This window comes from Doryrhamphus excisus, linkage group LG3, assembly GCF_037039965.1.
Source record: "Doryrhamphus excisus strain RoL-2023G ecotype Guam linkage group LG3, RoL_Dexc_Guam_v1.1, whole genome shotgun sequence".
In the NCBI taxonomy this organism is placed as follows: Eukaryota; Metazoa; Chordata; class Actinopteri; order Syngnathiformes; family Syngnathidae; genus Doryrhamphus; species Doryrhamphus excisus.
In genome coordinates this window covers 8,237,753-8,255,423 of record NC_136359.1, presented here as the reverse complement: position 1 = coordinate 8,255,423, position 17,671 = coordinate 8,237,753, and the positions used below count along the sequence as shown (strand labels likewise).

At 40.3% G+C, this 17,671-nt stretch overlaps 1 protein-coding gene across 6 annotated transcripts in view; it reads left to right on the top strand.

Moving 5' to 3' along the window:
• Nucleotides 1-17,671, top strand: part of pde4d (phosphodiesterase 4D, cAMP-specific) — a 225,966-nt gene that overhangs the window by 193,025 nt on the left and 15,270 nt on the right. For all 6 annotated transcript variants that reach the window (XM_058071076.2, XM_058071075.2, XM_058071077.2 and 3 more), the window contains 5 exons: nt 2,596-2,787; nt 5,301-5,337; nt 5,437-5,516; nt 6,834-6,883; nt 10,615-10,727. In XM_058071076.2, coding sequence (XP_057927059.2) covers nt 2,596-2,787; nt 5,301-5,337; nt 5,437-5,516; nt 6,834-6,883; nt 10,615-10,727 — 472 coding nt within the window. The remainder of the gene's footprint in view (nt 1-2,595; nt 2,788-5,300; nt 5,338-5,436; nt 5,517-6,833; nt 6,884-10,614; nt 10,728-17,671) is intronic.

The following is a 17,671-nucleotide window of genomic DNA, read 5'->3' as shown; positions in this document are numbered from 1 at the left end:
TAAAATGTGTAGTGAAGCCCGTATTTCGCTTTTTTTATTTTCTAATTCCAGCTAATTCTCTCTGAAGTACAAATATGTAAGGATGGAGGCATTCATTTCAATCCTGAATAACGTTCGAGTGCCTCCGCTCTTAAAAGTGAAGCAAACAAATGAGGTGCTCATAAACAAACAGGGACACATATTACTGATAGACCATTAAAAAGTCATTTTTTCATAATCAGGCACCTTTAATCTCACTCTTGTGTGTGTTTAAACCAGCAGGTGTCGGTTTCAGTGTCACGAAATTCTATCATGCAACCTTACTGGTGTGGGAAACCTCAGGGCGTCTGTTCTCTCTTCGTTATTATGCCTCTTGCAACCAGATCTTCCATCTTTGGACATGAGACATGTTACTGTCTTCACAGAAGCGATGGAGACAGATGTGATGTTCCACAGATGATTGGATATCTGCACTCCTCAAATATTTCCTTCCCGGATGATTAAGTCGCTCCTTTTAGGGGAATGGTTATACTTTCTGGGGAGAGCTTTTATGTCAAGAGAAGAAAATAAAACCTTTCATCGTGTGACGGTGTGATCGGAGATGGTGTAATACCTCACCAAGACATTCCCTGAGAGGACGTGTTCTGTACCACTAAAAGACACACACACATAAACTACGTGGGCTGTGAGGTCAATGTGAGGGTGTGTTGTCAGTGTTCACTTGTAACACTTTCACTGTTTTGCATGTGGCACAACCTTTGGAACCTCACCTGTATGGGAGGACATTTGTCTTTTTGAGGACGTTTCGGCTGGTCTAGACAATGAAAATGTTGGGATGAATGTCCTGTCACAACATTAAACTCTGTCTGTGTGTGTGATAGGGAGGCTTGTGTGCCTGTCAGTGAGAGAGAGGGCACTTTGATCGCCCTTTTCTCGGTTATCAAAGCTGCTGATAGCTGGGTGTCAGTTCATTGATGTTGCATCGTGCATGTCTGGGTTTTCTCTGGGTGCTCCGGTTTCCTCCCACATTCCAAAAACATGCTAGGTTAATTGGACTCCAAATTGTCCATAGGTATGAATGTGAGTGTGAATGGTTGTTTGTCTATATGTGCCCTGTGATTGGCTAGCCACCAGTCCAGGATGTACCCCGCCTCTCGCCCGAAGACAGCTGGAATAGGCTCCAGCACCCCCTGCCACCCTCATGAGGATAAGCGGTAGAAAATGAATGCATGAATGAATGGACAACTGAACATTTAACATCACCTTTACTTTTAGTTTTGTTGAGAAAATGCTTAATTTTGGGTAAGAAATATGTTCAATTTGCTTTTTTTTTGCTCAATGTATTTTTTCAGACTAATATTAGATTGGGTCAACCACGAAACGGTGATCATTTATTAATTAAATGATGTTTGAAATAAAGGCAGTAGAGTGAGGGAGCAATGTTTGAGCCACAGTGTAGCAAGAGACGACCGTTACTAGAAAAGTATTGGGACACATCAGCAACTTTTTTTCCCCAGAAAAATATGGAAGAATGTGGGAATGCTTTTTTGCTACAGAGCCGTAATTATTATTATTATTATTATTTTCATAAAAACCACACTTTGCACAACATTCACCTTCAGGAAGCAAAAGAGGTATGTCTCAATACTTTTCATACACTCTCAGTCCGAGGATGGTCTCTTCCTGTTGTAAAAGTTATGAATGCATGCATCGACATGCTGTCATGGGGGCGGGGTGGGGGGGTTCATGCTGTATTGTTACACATTACAAAGTACGCTATGTACGTCACAGTGGATTAGGGATGATGCACAATGATGCACAGTGTGACGTCACAACTCTTACGGGATTCCCTCACTCCTACCCTCTCAGGATTATGGGTTGCAGCAGTAGATCCCCCCGTGACACAGGTGTTAGTCATCTCCCTGGACACTAAGGCGCTCATGGGGCTGTTGCACTGGGGGGATTATTTGGCTGGTGGTATTGTTAGATCAGCACCCCACCTCCTACTCAATCGAGTGGACTACTATGATACAGTAATCAGACACGCAGCTAGCATGCTGCTTGTTTGGACACGTCCCACCTCAGCTGCAGTCGTGTACATTGATGTTTACAACAACGTGAAATGTGGTTTATTCATTGTATAGTCATATAGCATCCATTTTTTACAGTATATACAATATATATGGTTCTACTGATCTACTCATTTTGGGTAGTTTTCATTGGCAAAAGCAGGTTTCCAGTATTGATTCGATGCCAGGTAAATATAGCCGGAGTAACACCATTGTAGATAACGATACTTTTTACTCCCGCTGTAAATCACGCTATGCAAATGAAATGAGTACATTTACTCCCATCACAAACTTTGGGTCATACTGATAATTTTTCTAATTCACAGTATACCTTTATGCTAACCATTTTGAAGCTATACAACCAAGGCTAGAAATGACAAATTACATTTGCGAGTATTGTACTCAACAACTCCACTTTGCTGCCCTTAGCGCTCAGTGTCCTCTTGGGAAAAAGTGTATCATCATGAAGGTGGACATGTGTTCAGCCTTGGTGGAGGTCACTCTAGTTCCACCGTTGCTTCTTCTACTTCTTCTTCTTCATCTACAGTTTCGACGTGGACAATGGAACATCATCGGGTCGCAGCCCGCTGGACCCGATGGCCAGCCCAGGATCGGGCCTCATCCTGCAGGCCAATTTTGTCCACAGCCAGCGGAGGGAGTCGTTCCTGTACCGCTCTGACAGTGACTACGACCTCTCACCCAAGTCTATGTCCAGAAACTCCTCCATCGCCAGCGACATGTGAGTTCCCTATAGAACCTTTTTATTTTTCCCTCTTGTGCTGAAACTATTATTATAGACCTTTATTTTTTGTTCATCAGAGCAGGTTTTAAAGCCCCCACGTAGGCCGCTTTTGGCTCCAGAGGGAAGTGTGCATGAGCTGCAGCTCTCTGCGTGACGTCTCTTTTATTCTTATACACACAGGAGGGCCTTAAATCATCCTTTAAGTGGCAAAGGTTGATCCTTTTCAAAGAAAATAGGGCTCAATTTTGACTGATGCTGTTAGAGAGATATTATTGTTATTATTGATTATATTCCCCCCCCGTCCATATGTTCATAGTGTGCTCTCTCATGATTGGTGCTATCCAGTTACATGAAGCAGTCCTACAGGAAAGGGAAATATTGGCTGAAAGGGAAGACAGAGGAAAAACATATGAATGACCTGCAGTAACCTTATACACGACATCATCCTGACTGCTGATTTGTACTCTGCAGTCATATAATCATCATTAAGGATGATTGCAGTATTAGGGCCGCACTGGGGAAATGGAATTATAGTGATTAAGTTAAAGTTATAATGTCCCATTATTATGATTAAAAATGCATGAATTATTTATATTATCAAAATAAAGTCTGATTATTTTTCATGTCACATTTATTATTAGTACAAAATTATTTTTTAAAGATTATAATTCATGTTTTGCAATTTTCACCTGATATTGTGAGAGTTTTTACGATGGAATTATCGTAGTATGACAAGAATGTTGCTTGGGTCAAATATTTGTAATTAAAGATGAAAATTACTATTAAAGATGAAGACATTTTAGTGCCGTTAGCGCTCCCACCTCGCATTCCTCTATGACCGTGGTAAACATGGCTGATGCCATCTTTATACTGCAACTTTAATACTGTCTTTTTCGCAGTTCACTCCCAATATGCAGCCCCCCCTCCTCCTCCGTATCCCTGCGGGAATCTCTGATCGCTCCATGTAGCGGAGGGGTGCTCTCGAGCGTAAACAATGGAGCAAGAACGTAACAAAATGAACATCCATAGCTACACACTTGCTTAAGGGGTCGGTACGGCACCAAAAACAATAAGAAAGCACTGGATGGATTGTTACAATTTTACAATACATCATTTTATGACAATAATGTTGACAAATTGCAATTCAAAACATTATCTGGTGTGATTATGAATCGAATTTGTCATTTTACTTCAGTGTGATCTTAACATTCTAACATAGGACAAAAAAAGGACAAGCTGACAGGATGACAACCTGTCACCTGATCAAATGTTGACTCACATCTCTGTGGTTAAAATACCTTGACAGTGACCAGAGTGAGTAACGTCCTCTCTGACCTTCCATCCCGTTGAGTTTTCCTTTCCCAGAATCCATGAATGATATTAAGGAAGAGGAAATCTTCATGCGTGGAAGCTGATAATCCTCTACCTTGTGTGAGATGATTATCTTATTGCGTGGTCGCCGTGGTGAAACATGGCTCGAGATAGTGATGCACTGTGACGTCAGGCCTCGGCTGCTTGGTGTCACGTCAACACGTCATCATGACTGAGTGCATTCCAATCATCTGGTATCGTCACACCCTCACCCCAACGCAATGACCTTTATCACATCATGTGATCGCTGCCCTTGACAAATAACCATATGCTTATTATACATTATAACAATAATACAGCAGTTAAGAGCAATTTTTGCAGTTTAATCACTCTACATGTTGTCATGATCTAATCTACATATTTCTATCTAATTATATGTCATGTATTATATTGTGATTATTTTAATTGTTATTAAAATATAGCTCTTAAGCCTTTGAAATCATGGAAACCAATAGCATTTTCTAGTAAAAATGAAGATGAAAATGAAGTTGATTGCTATGAACTGGACTCATCACACAAACGCACTTTACAAGAAGTGTCTGAGCAGACTCTATCTGCTCAGGAGACTGAGGTTTTTTGGAGTGCAAGGGGGCACTCCTTAAGACGTTTTATGACTCTGTTGTGGCGTCAGCCATTTTCCAAGGAGTAGTCTGCTGAGGAAGCAGCATTTCAGCTGGATAAGATCACTGTGCAAGATCATTAAGAAGGCCAGCTCTGCCCTGGGTTGCCCCCTTGACCCAGTGGAGGTGGTGGGAGAGAGAAGGATGTGGGGTAAGCTGTTATCCATGTTGGAGAACGACTCCCACCCCCTGCAGGGCACTTTGGCAGCACTGGAGAGCTCCTTCAGCGATAGACTGCTTCACCCCAAGTGTGTGAAGGAGCGATATCGCAGGTCCTTTCTTTCTGCAGCTGACAGACTGTACAACCAGCACTGCTACCAATAGACTTCTACACCGCTATGTACATCTGTGCAATACTTTGTTTTTATATTCAGTATAGTTATTCCACACTTCATTCACTGTGCAATATCTTAATCTTATTCTCCCCATCATCAACATACTGTAGTTCGTAAAGGTGTTTTTGCAGGGTAAAGCCACTGTATATTTTTGCTTTAAATGCTCTGCTTTTGTGTTTTCCAGCCATGGTGATGACATGATTGTAACGCCATTTGCACAGGTGAAAATACACATTTTGATGCACTGCTTGTACATGCATGTATTTTGCATATCTTTTAAAAATGAATTACAATCAAATATTCTGTGTGTTGCCTTCCAGGTCCTTGCCAGCTTGAGAACTGTACGGAACAACTTTGGTGCATTAACTAACCTGCAGCAAGACAGAGCATCTAATAATAAGTACGTTTGCAAAAAGCACTCCTGTCACCTCTTTTACTTTTATCCGCCCTCTGCTGTTGATAAACGGTACTGCAGCCACAATATCTCTAAAAGGTGTCCTCTCTTACTTTTAGACCACGTAGGATGCAGGGGCCACATTGATATTTTGTAAAGCATCAGTTTTGTGATATAAGTGACAAAGAAAATTGTTAGTATGAACTTTTTTCACCATTTTTGCTGTTGTTTTTTCAAATATTTAAACTTTCTTCTTAAATAATCTTCCTAAATTTTGTTTTTGTTGTAACATGACAATAGTCACATAATATAACTTTTAATATAACTTTTCCCCCTAACAGTTTTTCCAAAAATTACAACTTTATTTTGTTTCGTTTTGTTTCTGATGAATAAATTATTTTTTCTCATAATATTACAAGTTAATGTTTGTCATTTTTTTCTCATTAGAATTTTTCTTTCTATATTTTCACTTTATTCTGAGAAATTACAGATTTTTTTAAAAAGTCTTTTTGTATTTCCAACTATCATTTTTTTAATCCAACTATTTCAACTTACTTGTACATTTTCTTCTGTAATTATGATTTCATTTATTTGTTTGTCGTAACATCCTAACTTTCTCTGCAGCTATAATTTCCCCCAAAACTTTTCTATTGTTTCTTTCTTATGAATAAATTATTTTTCCTCATGATTTTGCAATTTATTGCTTGTGAAATGTCAACTTTTTTCTCCCTAGAATATTACTTTTTTCTATTCGTATTTTCACTTTATTCTCCGAAAATTACAGTGTTATTATTATTTTTATACTTTTTTTTCTTAAAATTTTTTTTTACTACGACTAAAATACTAAATACTATAAATAATCTTTTCTAATTAGAAAACAACTGTTTTCACTGAATATGTTGACTAAATTCTTCAAAAATTACTGCTGTTTTTTTCCAATTTTTCATTTTTAAAAGTTTTCTTGTTAAATAAAATGGCCCCCGGGCCTCACGTTGGACAGGGGTGTCGTTGTAGTGTCACCGTGCAACATCATTCAAAGCAGGGATGTCCGATATCAGCATAATAAGGCAATATCAGTTGATATCTGTATGGGATTTTTTTCCCGATCACAAAAAACTATATAAAAATAAATGTGTATGTGTTCATTCCACCACAGGAGATATGTCATGTTACATAAATTGGTATCGGAAATTGAGAGTTGGACAATATCGGCATATCGGTTTTGGGCAAATAAGCCAATTTCGGACATCCCTAATTTGAAAGGAATTGATTGCAGGCTGTATGAGAGTAAATGTCACATGTATATTTGTTTCCCCACCTTAGGAGATCACCCATGTGCAATCCACCACCCATCACCAAGACCACCTTTACAGGTACACCCAATTATGTATGTCAACATTACGTGAGTTCTTTTCTCGTAGTTGAGCTCAAACTTGTCCTTGACGGGGGCTAAGCTGTGATGTAACCTGGAACAAATGCCATCCGCATTTATGAATGGGATGGAGACAGTATACACTACTTACAATGTGATCAATGACCTGCTGCTTCTATATTTAGAAGGCCAATCGTCCTGGTTCCCAGCCATTAAAGACCCTGCCGTAAATTGGTGACAGCTATGAGTCATGGTCGTGATTGTTTGAGAGTATTGATGATTTGTAATGCGAAGGCTCGCTCCAGGGAGGTGACTCCCTCTCTGCTTCCAGAATAGTAGTAAAGAAATACTGCCGCCATCATAAAACCTTTATTAACTATACAGACGATACTTTCAGTCACATTGTAGCATTTCTAAGTGGCGCCATGAGGACTTAAGCACTGTGTCATAAAGCTAGAAAAAAAATAAAAAAGTAATGTGTAATGGAGAAGGAGCAGGAAGGCACGTTTGTAGCCGATCAGTAACACTTGTTTATGTTTAATCAGTAATTAATTGTACTGCTTATAGTACTTTGCAGCCATATGCTTTCCTGTGTTGCAGTTAGGTCCATTTTTAGCCTATGCTTTATTTTTTAATAACATATTGTGTTATGTACTATGTATTAGTTATATTTTGTTTATTATTTTGGTTGGTTTGGAAACACTAAATATAGTATAGTGTTTTAATTCTATAAAGATATTTTTTTGATGTACATGTTTTTACTTATACAGTAATTTCACACTAATACAATAATTGTTTGTCATGGTTAATTGGTTCCGGACCCAATTGTGATCAGTGAATTTCCGCTAAGTCGGATTCCTTATTGATAAATGTAATATTTTTGTAATCAGAGCATAGAAAACATGTTTACAACCTTTGTTGTGTTTTTTAACATCATTAGATAACTCAAGACTTGAAATAACAACCCTATAGTCACCTGTACACTTGTATTACCCAATATATTATACTCAATAAGAGTAAATAAACCATTTAAGACACAAATCAGACTCATGTTAGTGTGTGTTGCTATAAATTTGTTTCCATGGGGAGGCTAGTGAGTGGCGGACAGGAAGTGGCGTTGGGATTCATTGCCGTGGATTACGGCCACAACAGTAGCGTAGTGTCTCACCTGACATTATGGTAGCATTACTGACACCTAGTGACTAGCATAGAATGCTACGTCAGCATTTTTGAATGCGTGTATATTGTATTGTATATAGGGCTCTTTTCCACCAAGCTCATCCAAGCATGCATTTATGGGGTTTGCTAGTGTTCCCATATCATTGCAAGCACCACAGCGTCTTGCTAAGAAGACCGATGAACTAAAAGGCCTAACACAACCCACGATTGACGTCTCAATACATTTGTCCATCGTCCGCTCTCCTCCTTTCTCGCAGTCCCACTTCGCCATGTGGCCGCTCCGCCACATAGTTTGTCTGCAGCCGCTGTGTCTGTGCAGCAAGCAGAGTGGCCTCTCCAAGCGGCCGGTGTCTGATGTCCCACTAAGCATGAGAAGAATGTCATTGACGTCAGTGTAGTTGCTGTCAGAGAGAGTAGGACCCCCGTCGCTGACACCCAACCAGGGAGGGCAAAGAGCAGGAGAGGGAGGATGTTCAGGGTGGGAGAGAAAGGGGGAATTGCCAAAGAAACAGGAGAAGGGGGATTTTTCTGACAATGGGTAGTGACATAGGAGCTTTTGAATGATGACTGCTCATCTTTCTGACTCCATTTGTGCCTGCAGTGACACCGTCGTCCTAAACAACCACATTATATGTCATTAAAGCTGTCACTTGGTGTACAAAATGGTAAAATTTGGAGTAGAAGTCACATTTTCCGGATGTTTTGTGTTGTGAGTAAAGTGTGATGATAACCATAGAACATGGAGTGGAATTTATTGGCACAAAGGAAAGCCCCAGGATGCTCAGCACAATATAAGCAATTAAATGAATCATCCATCCATCCATTTTCTATGCCGCTTGTCATCACAATACCCATAAAACACCAGCAGGTGACAGTATCGCTCTGCAGACATCTTGCATGTTCCCTCTCCATTGCTCGTCATGTGTAGGAATATAGCGTTTGTTGATTAATGCACGTAATGGGACAGACCTATTCCGCCTAGCAAGCCCACTATTAAATCACCTCTATAAACATCAGACAAGGTTTTATTGTTTTATATACATGCTGTATGCAGTAGTAACAGATACTTTCATGATAACATGTAATACTGACCTTATTTTCCCATATTTTGGTCACTTTAAGCATTACCGGAACCAGTTATGTAGTTCTTCATCATAACAATTCTAACCACAACGATAACGTTAATGCTAATGTTAGCATGCTAAGACTTAGCATAATAGTGCTAAGTGTTAAAGTGTCTACCTATGAAAATTAAAAGAGATGTAGATGTATTGTATTGTATTATAATATATTGTAAATTTTATAATATTAGAAATATAAAAATAATAAAAATAATATTATAAAAATAATATTGCCAGGTAAAATAATAGTGACTGTGAAAACATGATATGCTAATGTTAACATAGTAGTAATGTTAATGTTAGCATGCTAGCATGAGCATGATAGTGCTTTTTTATACTGTATGTGTGTCTGCCCATGAAAATACCTCAGAATGCTAGTATGCTAACACCAAGCATGACATTGCAATGTACTGAGAAGGCTACATGTCCCGACAATAAAATTAGAATTTTGTCTTTGGAATGAAAAAAAAAAAATCCCCAAAAATTGCAGTTTTCCTTCAAAAAGATGCTTTCCTAAACAAGGTATCAATTTGTCTTCAACAGCAGAGTTGGACCGAAACACGCTCTTATCTCTGCCGCCATATTAATTGTTGACCTCTCTGTGCATTAGCATGCTGGTCACACATACATGTGCATACACACTCTAATATAGTAAGGAGCTCCTCCTCCGCTTATAATCCAGTCCATGTGTTGTCACCTTCCCCCCCCATCTCTAGTGCAGTCCTCTCAGCCTTTAGGTACAGCACGTTTTGGCTACCAGGGACGCCGAAGCAACAGCAGCCCACCCCCTCCATCTCCTTAGCCATGGCAGCATAGAGGAATCTACCCACTTGGATGTTGTATTTGCACACAGGAGAGCCGACTGAAGCATCATGCGTTATGGTTAGCATTGTGTGTGTCAGCTGTGTTTGTTAGTCATGTCAGGATGCTTCAACATGGATCCGAAGCGGTTGTGAGCCCCCGGCTGGATCTTGTGTGGCTTCATCCACCCTCCTCATGTGGCGGACAACATGGGCCCCCTAGGCAGACTGGTCCTGCTACACGACTGGAATTACACTTCTCATATGAATGACATTGTAGGGAGACAGGAAGTGGTGTGAGTGAGCCACCTCCTTATGGCTAATCTTTGCTGTCTGCTGCCAACATCTGGACACCCGTAATCATCCTGGCTGACGTTTTGCCACCCATCCAATTCGATAAAAGGACATAAGCAGGATTTGTTTTTTGGATACGGTGGACCCCCAAGGCCCTACTCTCAGGCCCCCATGCTAAAAGCTGGACCACCCGTCCAGCATGAAGAGTCACCCATGTCTCTACTCGGGGTATCCCAGCTTAGCCGTGCGTGGGGTGGGAAACCACGGGCCTCGGCCATCCGCTAGCCCCCTAAAGCGGGCCCTTACTGACCCCTTGCCGTCCTGTCTCGCCCCCGCAGAGGAGGCCTACCAGAAACTGGCCACTGAGACTCTGGAGGAGCTGGACTGGTGCCTGGACCAGCTGGAGACGCTGCAGACCAGACACTCGGTCAGCGAGATGGCATCCAACAAGGTAAGAATCAGCAAAACAACATTTAAAAGCTACACCCTCATGTTGTGAACTGAAGAGAGTGCTGGGCATTTATTGGGGGAATGGCGTTTACTCTGCGAACAAATACATTTTATTTAAAATATTTGTATCAATTTAAATTTTCATTAATTTATCGATTTTTCATTACTAAAATATCAATACAGTCAAGTCTTGTTATATCGATATCGGTTATAACAAATTACTACTTATTACGATACTATTTTCATTTCACTGCAAATTTCTAGTCTTTTATGATATAATTAGTTCCGTTAGTACGATACCCGGTTATTATGATAATCCTGTTACTACGACGCCCTTTTCATCTCCCGCCAGCCAATTTGGTCTGCTTATATCAATACAAAAGCAGCTTAAATCAATCTTTGCTTAAGGATTTCAATACCAAAAAAGAACACGGCGAACGGCTGCTTCCAGTCAACTTTATTTTTTCACATTTTTCACAACTTTATTTTGCTCAACCCGCCCCACATAGCTGGCCAAACACATGCCTGCAACAGAAGAACCAACTGACATAGCATACACACCTATTCCAACGAAGACACAAGCGTACAAATACATGTATTTAATTGTGTTGTATTCAGATATCTTTTTATCGCTTGCAATAATCACTGTTTTTCATATGTACATGCTGGCGTTCGTGGCATGTGTTTGGCCAGCTATGTGGGGTGGGTTGAGCATGACCTGTGAACCAGGAAGTGCGGGAATCGGTGTGTGTGCTGCGCTCTGGTGGTGGAAGTGTGAAAAATAAAGTTGACTGGAAGCAGCCGTTCGCCGTGTTCTTTTTTGGTATTGAAATCCTTAAAGGGAAAGACCAACGGATTTTAACCAGCTTTCAGTCTTTTCGAGTTGTTTTTTAAGGTATATTCGTGCCAACGACGCCAGAAAATAATTAACCTTAACTAAGTAATCATTTTAATTACCTTCCGGAAGTGACGCACTGGGTTCATCTCGCCCAATACAACAACAACATAACACACTGATCTTACCTGCAGCGGGCTACACAGTTGATCGATCGCATGCAAGTTTACTTCTAATATGCCTGCTTGCCTGCTTGTTCCATTTAAAAGTCACTTGTAACGAGTGAGTGATCTTAAAACTTCTCATACCTATGCTTGGTTTGATCCAGAGTGTCCTGAACAAGTTACACGAAGAGGTAGAGTTCTGTAAATACATACGCATTTGTTAGAGTTCCTCTAGGTCCTCTTGGCTTTGGAAATCTTCTCCAGTTGTACTGGTGGCTCCTGAAGTAGGTGTCTAGCACAGCTTCATTTAGGTGAGCCACGAAATCTGGGTGCTCAGTCACACACTTCTGTACATAGCCTGGATGCTCGTCGTCTTCTTCCACATCGGTTGGCTCAGGGTCGAATTGGTCCACTATTGTTTGTGCTTGTTGGATTTCATGACAGCACACACATTCGTCTTCTGTCGGCATGGCTTGGCATTTCTGGCATGTGCACCAGTAGTCGCCGGTAACCCGGCCGGCTGGTATGGCCGCCATTGTGGTTGTTCTGTCCGCCTCTTCAGCCGCTCTTCTCCTGGCTTCTACTTCTTCTGCTGTCAAGTTTGGCTCAAATTGGTAAGGCCGAATGGTTCCTCGATGAAAAAATTCATCTTCAGAAGACGAACTATTCCCAGAAGACGCCATAGTCTCATATGGCAAGTGAAGTTGGTCGGTCGTGTGTAGCGTGTCAATGGCAGTCAGTGTGTTATGTTGTTGTTGTATTGGGCGAGATGAACCCGGTGCGTCACTTCCGGAAGGTAATTAAAATGATTACTTAGTTAAGGTTAATTATTTTCTGGCGTCGTTCGCACGAATAGACATTAAAAAATAACTCGAAAAGGCTGAAAGCTGGTTAAAATCCGTTGATCTTTCCCTTTAAGCAAAGATTGATTTAAGCTGCTCGACATTGTTCTATACTATAGAACAATGTCGAGTGCATTATTGCCCACTTTTAATGCAGTTCTGCGCAGGATCGGATATATGGATAGTCCGGTTATATCGGTATTTTTTCCGACTCCCGAGAATATCGATATAACGAGACTTTACTGTATATGAATATATTATATAAATATTAATGTTAAATTATGATAATATGGAAAACTAAATCAATATTTTACAATTTCATGAATAATAATGTAATTAATAAATAAATAAAATATGAGAGGAATACATATGGTGAAATATTATACATTATAATATGACCGCCATCACTCACTTAAGGGTTGATCTTCTTTCTCCTGCGTTCTTTCCAGACCATTTCTACGCTCAATCTACAGTGTTGAAATGTTTTTTGTGGCGACAACTGTTTATTTTCTCTCTTACAGTCTTTATTTCTTCGATTGCACCCATCCACTTGAGCTGAGGCCACGATTTGAGGGAATTCAGTCCTATTAAAGCATCATTTACATGAATGTGCCCCCTTTGTTGGTTTGTACAATGTTCGAAAGAAGATGCTCGCCGGAAGATGACACCGTGTGCCCATTGTGGGCGGAATTTCATTTTTGAAAAAAACTTATTTGGTGTACAGTGTATTGAATGAAACATCTGCTCATGTGTCATTTTGTGCATGAGTGTGTTGTGTAACTTTATATACAATATTGCGAACCTGTGCAACTGCAGTAATAATTGTTATTGGGGCTGCACAGCGGTCGTGTGGTTAGCGCGCGGACCTCACAGCAAGGAGACCCGAGTTCAATCTTACCCTCGGCCATCTCTGTGTGGAGTTTGTTCTCCCCGTGCATGCGTGGGTTTTCTCCGGGTACTCCGGTTTCCTCCCACATTCCAAAAACATGCGAGGTTAATTGGTGACTCCAAATTGTCCATAGGTATGAATGTGAGTGTGAATGGTTGTTTGTCTATATGTGCCCTGTGATTGGCTGGTGACCAGTCCAGGCTGTACCCCGCCTCTCACCCTAAGACAGCTGGGATAGGCTTCAGCACAAAATGAATGAATTGTTATTGTTTGCACAGTGAAAATTACCTTTGTGGCGCCCCCTATGGGTTGTGGTCTAAATGCTTTGAAAGGCATGCTCGCGTATAATCATTAGAGAAATGTTCTTAGTTGCTAAGTCCCACTTGTGACCCTGCAAAGGTGTTTTGCTTGATGGCGGCCATGTTTTTCAACCAATATTACGCACTTGTATGTATGTCGGTTACCGAAAAATAGGTACCAAATTCCAAACTGTGTGGGAAGTTTCGACTCATGGAGTTTATAAACAGCACCACTATGTGGTGTATTTGTCAATAAAGTATTGGGCTAGTCACAGGCTACACAGTAGGTGCGTGCAGAGCTTCAGGAGTAGACGGGTTAGCTCATACAAATACATCATATAAGCTTGTATAGATGCACGGTTATGCTGATGTCATCAATGACAGTATGTGTTGTATTTGCTCACGCTGCTGCAGCCGTTATTAGCACTTGTGTTCCACTGTGCCAGTGATAGCATCATCATGCAGGCATGGAGCATGCTCAGTCACCTCCACAGTGTGTTTGTGTGTGAGCCGTACGCTGTGAATGCTGATCATCTTTAGGCTGGGGTGATGTCACACAAGGGGAGGGTGGTGAATTGTGGGGTGTCTGCAAGGACGGCGAGACAAAGGAATGACACTCAGCGCTGATGTCAGCCATCATCACATATTGTACAGTAACTCATTTAAATGCGGGAAAGTTTTTTTTGTTTTGTTTTGTTGTGGGGTCCCCCCCCCCACCCAACATCCGCCGCTTTACTATATCCGGTTGTCATGGAAACAGCTCCAGACCCAAGCAGCTTGCTTATCAATCCCACTCCAGCAATGCATCATAGTAGGTGATACATTTACTTGGAACACTTGCCACTTGCATATACAGTATAGACCAGGGGTGGGCAAACTACGGCCCGGGGGCCACATCCGGCCCGCCAAGTGTTTGAATACGGCCCACCCAATCTTTCCAAAGTATTTCATTTAAACTCAACATACAACATGGCATTATGGCCTGAGCCAACCTTTTGATGGTTTTATCAATTTTGTTTTTTGACATGGTCTGTTGTTTACAAAGTGCTCCTGAAAAAAGGGACACAAGCACATAATAATAATAATAATTATTATTATTATTAGATTATTAGATGATTATAATTATTATTAGAACTATTATGATTATTATAATTATTATATCAATGCTAATTATTATATTAATTATATATAATATTATTGTTATATTTGTATATTTTACATAATTATTATTTTAATTTATTGTAATTATTATAATATTTTATTATTTTTAAAATATTTAAATATAAATATAAAATAATAAATAATAATAGCAGATTGCATGACAATTTTACAGATACAATAATACCAGGTGGACTGTTACGTGTAAAATATATAGTCTGCCCCCCCGTAAATTTTGTCATATTAATGCGGCCCGCGAGTCAAAAAGTTTGCCCACCCCTGGTATAGACACAGCCATTCTCAATTTATCATAAACTGGAAAGTCTTAATAATAATAATAATGATGTATCAGGTGGCTATGGAAGCAGTTGATGAGGAACGATGGGCATTTTTGTGTGTGGAGCAAATGTCTGGCTCTCTGCTAAGTCAGTCAATTAGTGTCTTGGGTTGATACAAGGTTGGGAAAATAATGTGTCACATCAGGATACAGTTTTCCCCTTTTTTGTTTTTTATACATTTTTCAAATACTCTCTGTACATTTTCTTCTCATAATATGATTACTTTATTCCCATAATATTTTGACTTTTTTCAAATAATTTTATAACTTTCCCCCCGAACTATTTTTCCAAAAATGGCAACTTTATTTAGTTTTTTGTTTTTCCAAATTTTTTTAAAACTGATGGCTTGTTTTTCTATTTCTGCTTCACCCCCAACAACTTTTTTGTCTCATAATTGTAACATCCCATTTGGCATTATTCTCAGTGACAACTTTAATATTTCAATTTAATGCTACTAAAGTGATGTTATTTTTCCTCATAATATTATTCTCATAAAATTACTTTTTTCCATTTAATATTTTGACTTTTTTGATCAGAACTCTCTCTTTGCAAAATGGACAAAAAGTCAATGATGATACATTTCAGTAGGGGGCCATCGGTTACCAATGAATCTCCAATGTAGTATGTGTGGTGGACGTGGCTTACATGGCAGTTCAACCAGTCAGATCATTAATCCCGCCCACCACCTCCATAGTGGCCAATGGACTGATTTAACTCTTGTTGCATAAAGCTCATGAATAATAATTCATTCATTGCTCATGAAGTAAAACTGCGATGACTACTAGATCATCATTTTTTTTAATTATATAACACAATTGAATTAATTCATTAATTTCACATGTGAATTCATTAATCCATAAGTAAGTTATCTATTTAATTGGCTTTATCTGCATTTAATTGGTTATAGTACAATTTTCTACTAGTATGTTCCATCAATGTGTGTTACACTCATGAATGGGTGTTTCTCCCCCCGCTCCTGGACACAAAGTACTGTAGTTTTATACTTGTGTGGTTTAGGTTTGACTAAAAACAGGAAAACAAAGTAGAGCACTCTATAAGAGTCATTCAGTGGGGAAGGACTGTTTTTGGTCACTGTGCCAAAGAACAAATTGCATGGTGTGACACTATCCAATTTTTACCCAATAGTGTGTTCTCACCTCCTGACAGAGCATCCATATGTGTGTTGATTACATATAAAGAGGATATGTGTGTGTGTTAGTGTTGGGTTGGATCACAGCTCGCCGGCAGCCTCGTCTGCTTTCATCGTATCTGTAAATTACTCACATTGCTTCTGTTGGTGTGGTGTGAAATAAACAGAGACACACTGACTTCCCTTTCAATGCATATTACCACGAAAAACTCATATTTTGGTCGATTTTTTTCCACATTTCAATAAAGTTGAGGATGGAGTAGCCCAGATCGGCTCCTCCCAATGTACACTACCGCTCAAAAATTTTGGGATCACTTGCAAATTTCTTTGTTTTCCAAAGAAAAACACATTTTTATCCATTTTACAAACAATTAAAATTAATCAGATGATTTTCAAAGAACGATCTACATTTTTGCATAGAGGCCTACTTTCAACAACTGTCAGTCCTCTGCATCAACCTCCTGGTATGGCTGCTAATCCAAGCTCATCATTTTATAAAGCTAATAGATTATTAGAAAACCCATCTAAAAATCTAAACTAAAATCTCTCCTACCATGCTGTTAACTACTCCCTTCAGAGAGCAGCACAAACTGGGTCTAACAAGGACAGAAAAACAATGCACAACTGTGCAAGAAGACAAATATCTGAGAGTGTGTCGTTTAAGACAAAGATGCCTCACAGGTCGTCACCTGGCAGCTGCACTAAATAGTACCGGTCAAACACCAGTGTCAGTATCAACAATGAAGCGGCAGAAATTTTCAAGTGATCCCAAATGTTGAACGGTAGTGTATACCCATCCATCCATCCATTTTCCTCCGCTTATCCGGGTCCGGCTCGCGGGGGGCAGCAGTCTCAGTGGGGAAGCCAAGACTTCCCGGTCCCCGGCCACCTCCTCCAGCTCCACCGGGAGGACACCAAGGCGTTCTGAGGCCAGCTGTGAGACATAATCCCTCCAGTATGTCCGAGGTCTGCCCCGGGGCCTTTTCCCGGCTGGGCATGCCCAGAACACCTCACTAGGGAGGTGTCCAGGAGGCATCCGGACTAGATGCCCAAGCCACCTCAACTGACTCCTCTCGATGTGAAGGAGAAGCGGCTCTACTCTGAGCCCCTCCCGAATGGCTGAGCTCCTCACCCTATCTCTTAGGGTGAGTCCAGCTACCCTAGGGAGGAAACTCATTTCAGCCGCCTGTATCTGCGATCTCATTCTTTCGTTCATGACCCAAAGCTCAGAAGGTGGGAACATAGATCGACCGGTAAATTGAGAGCTTTG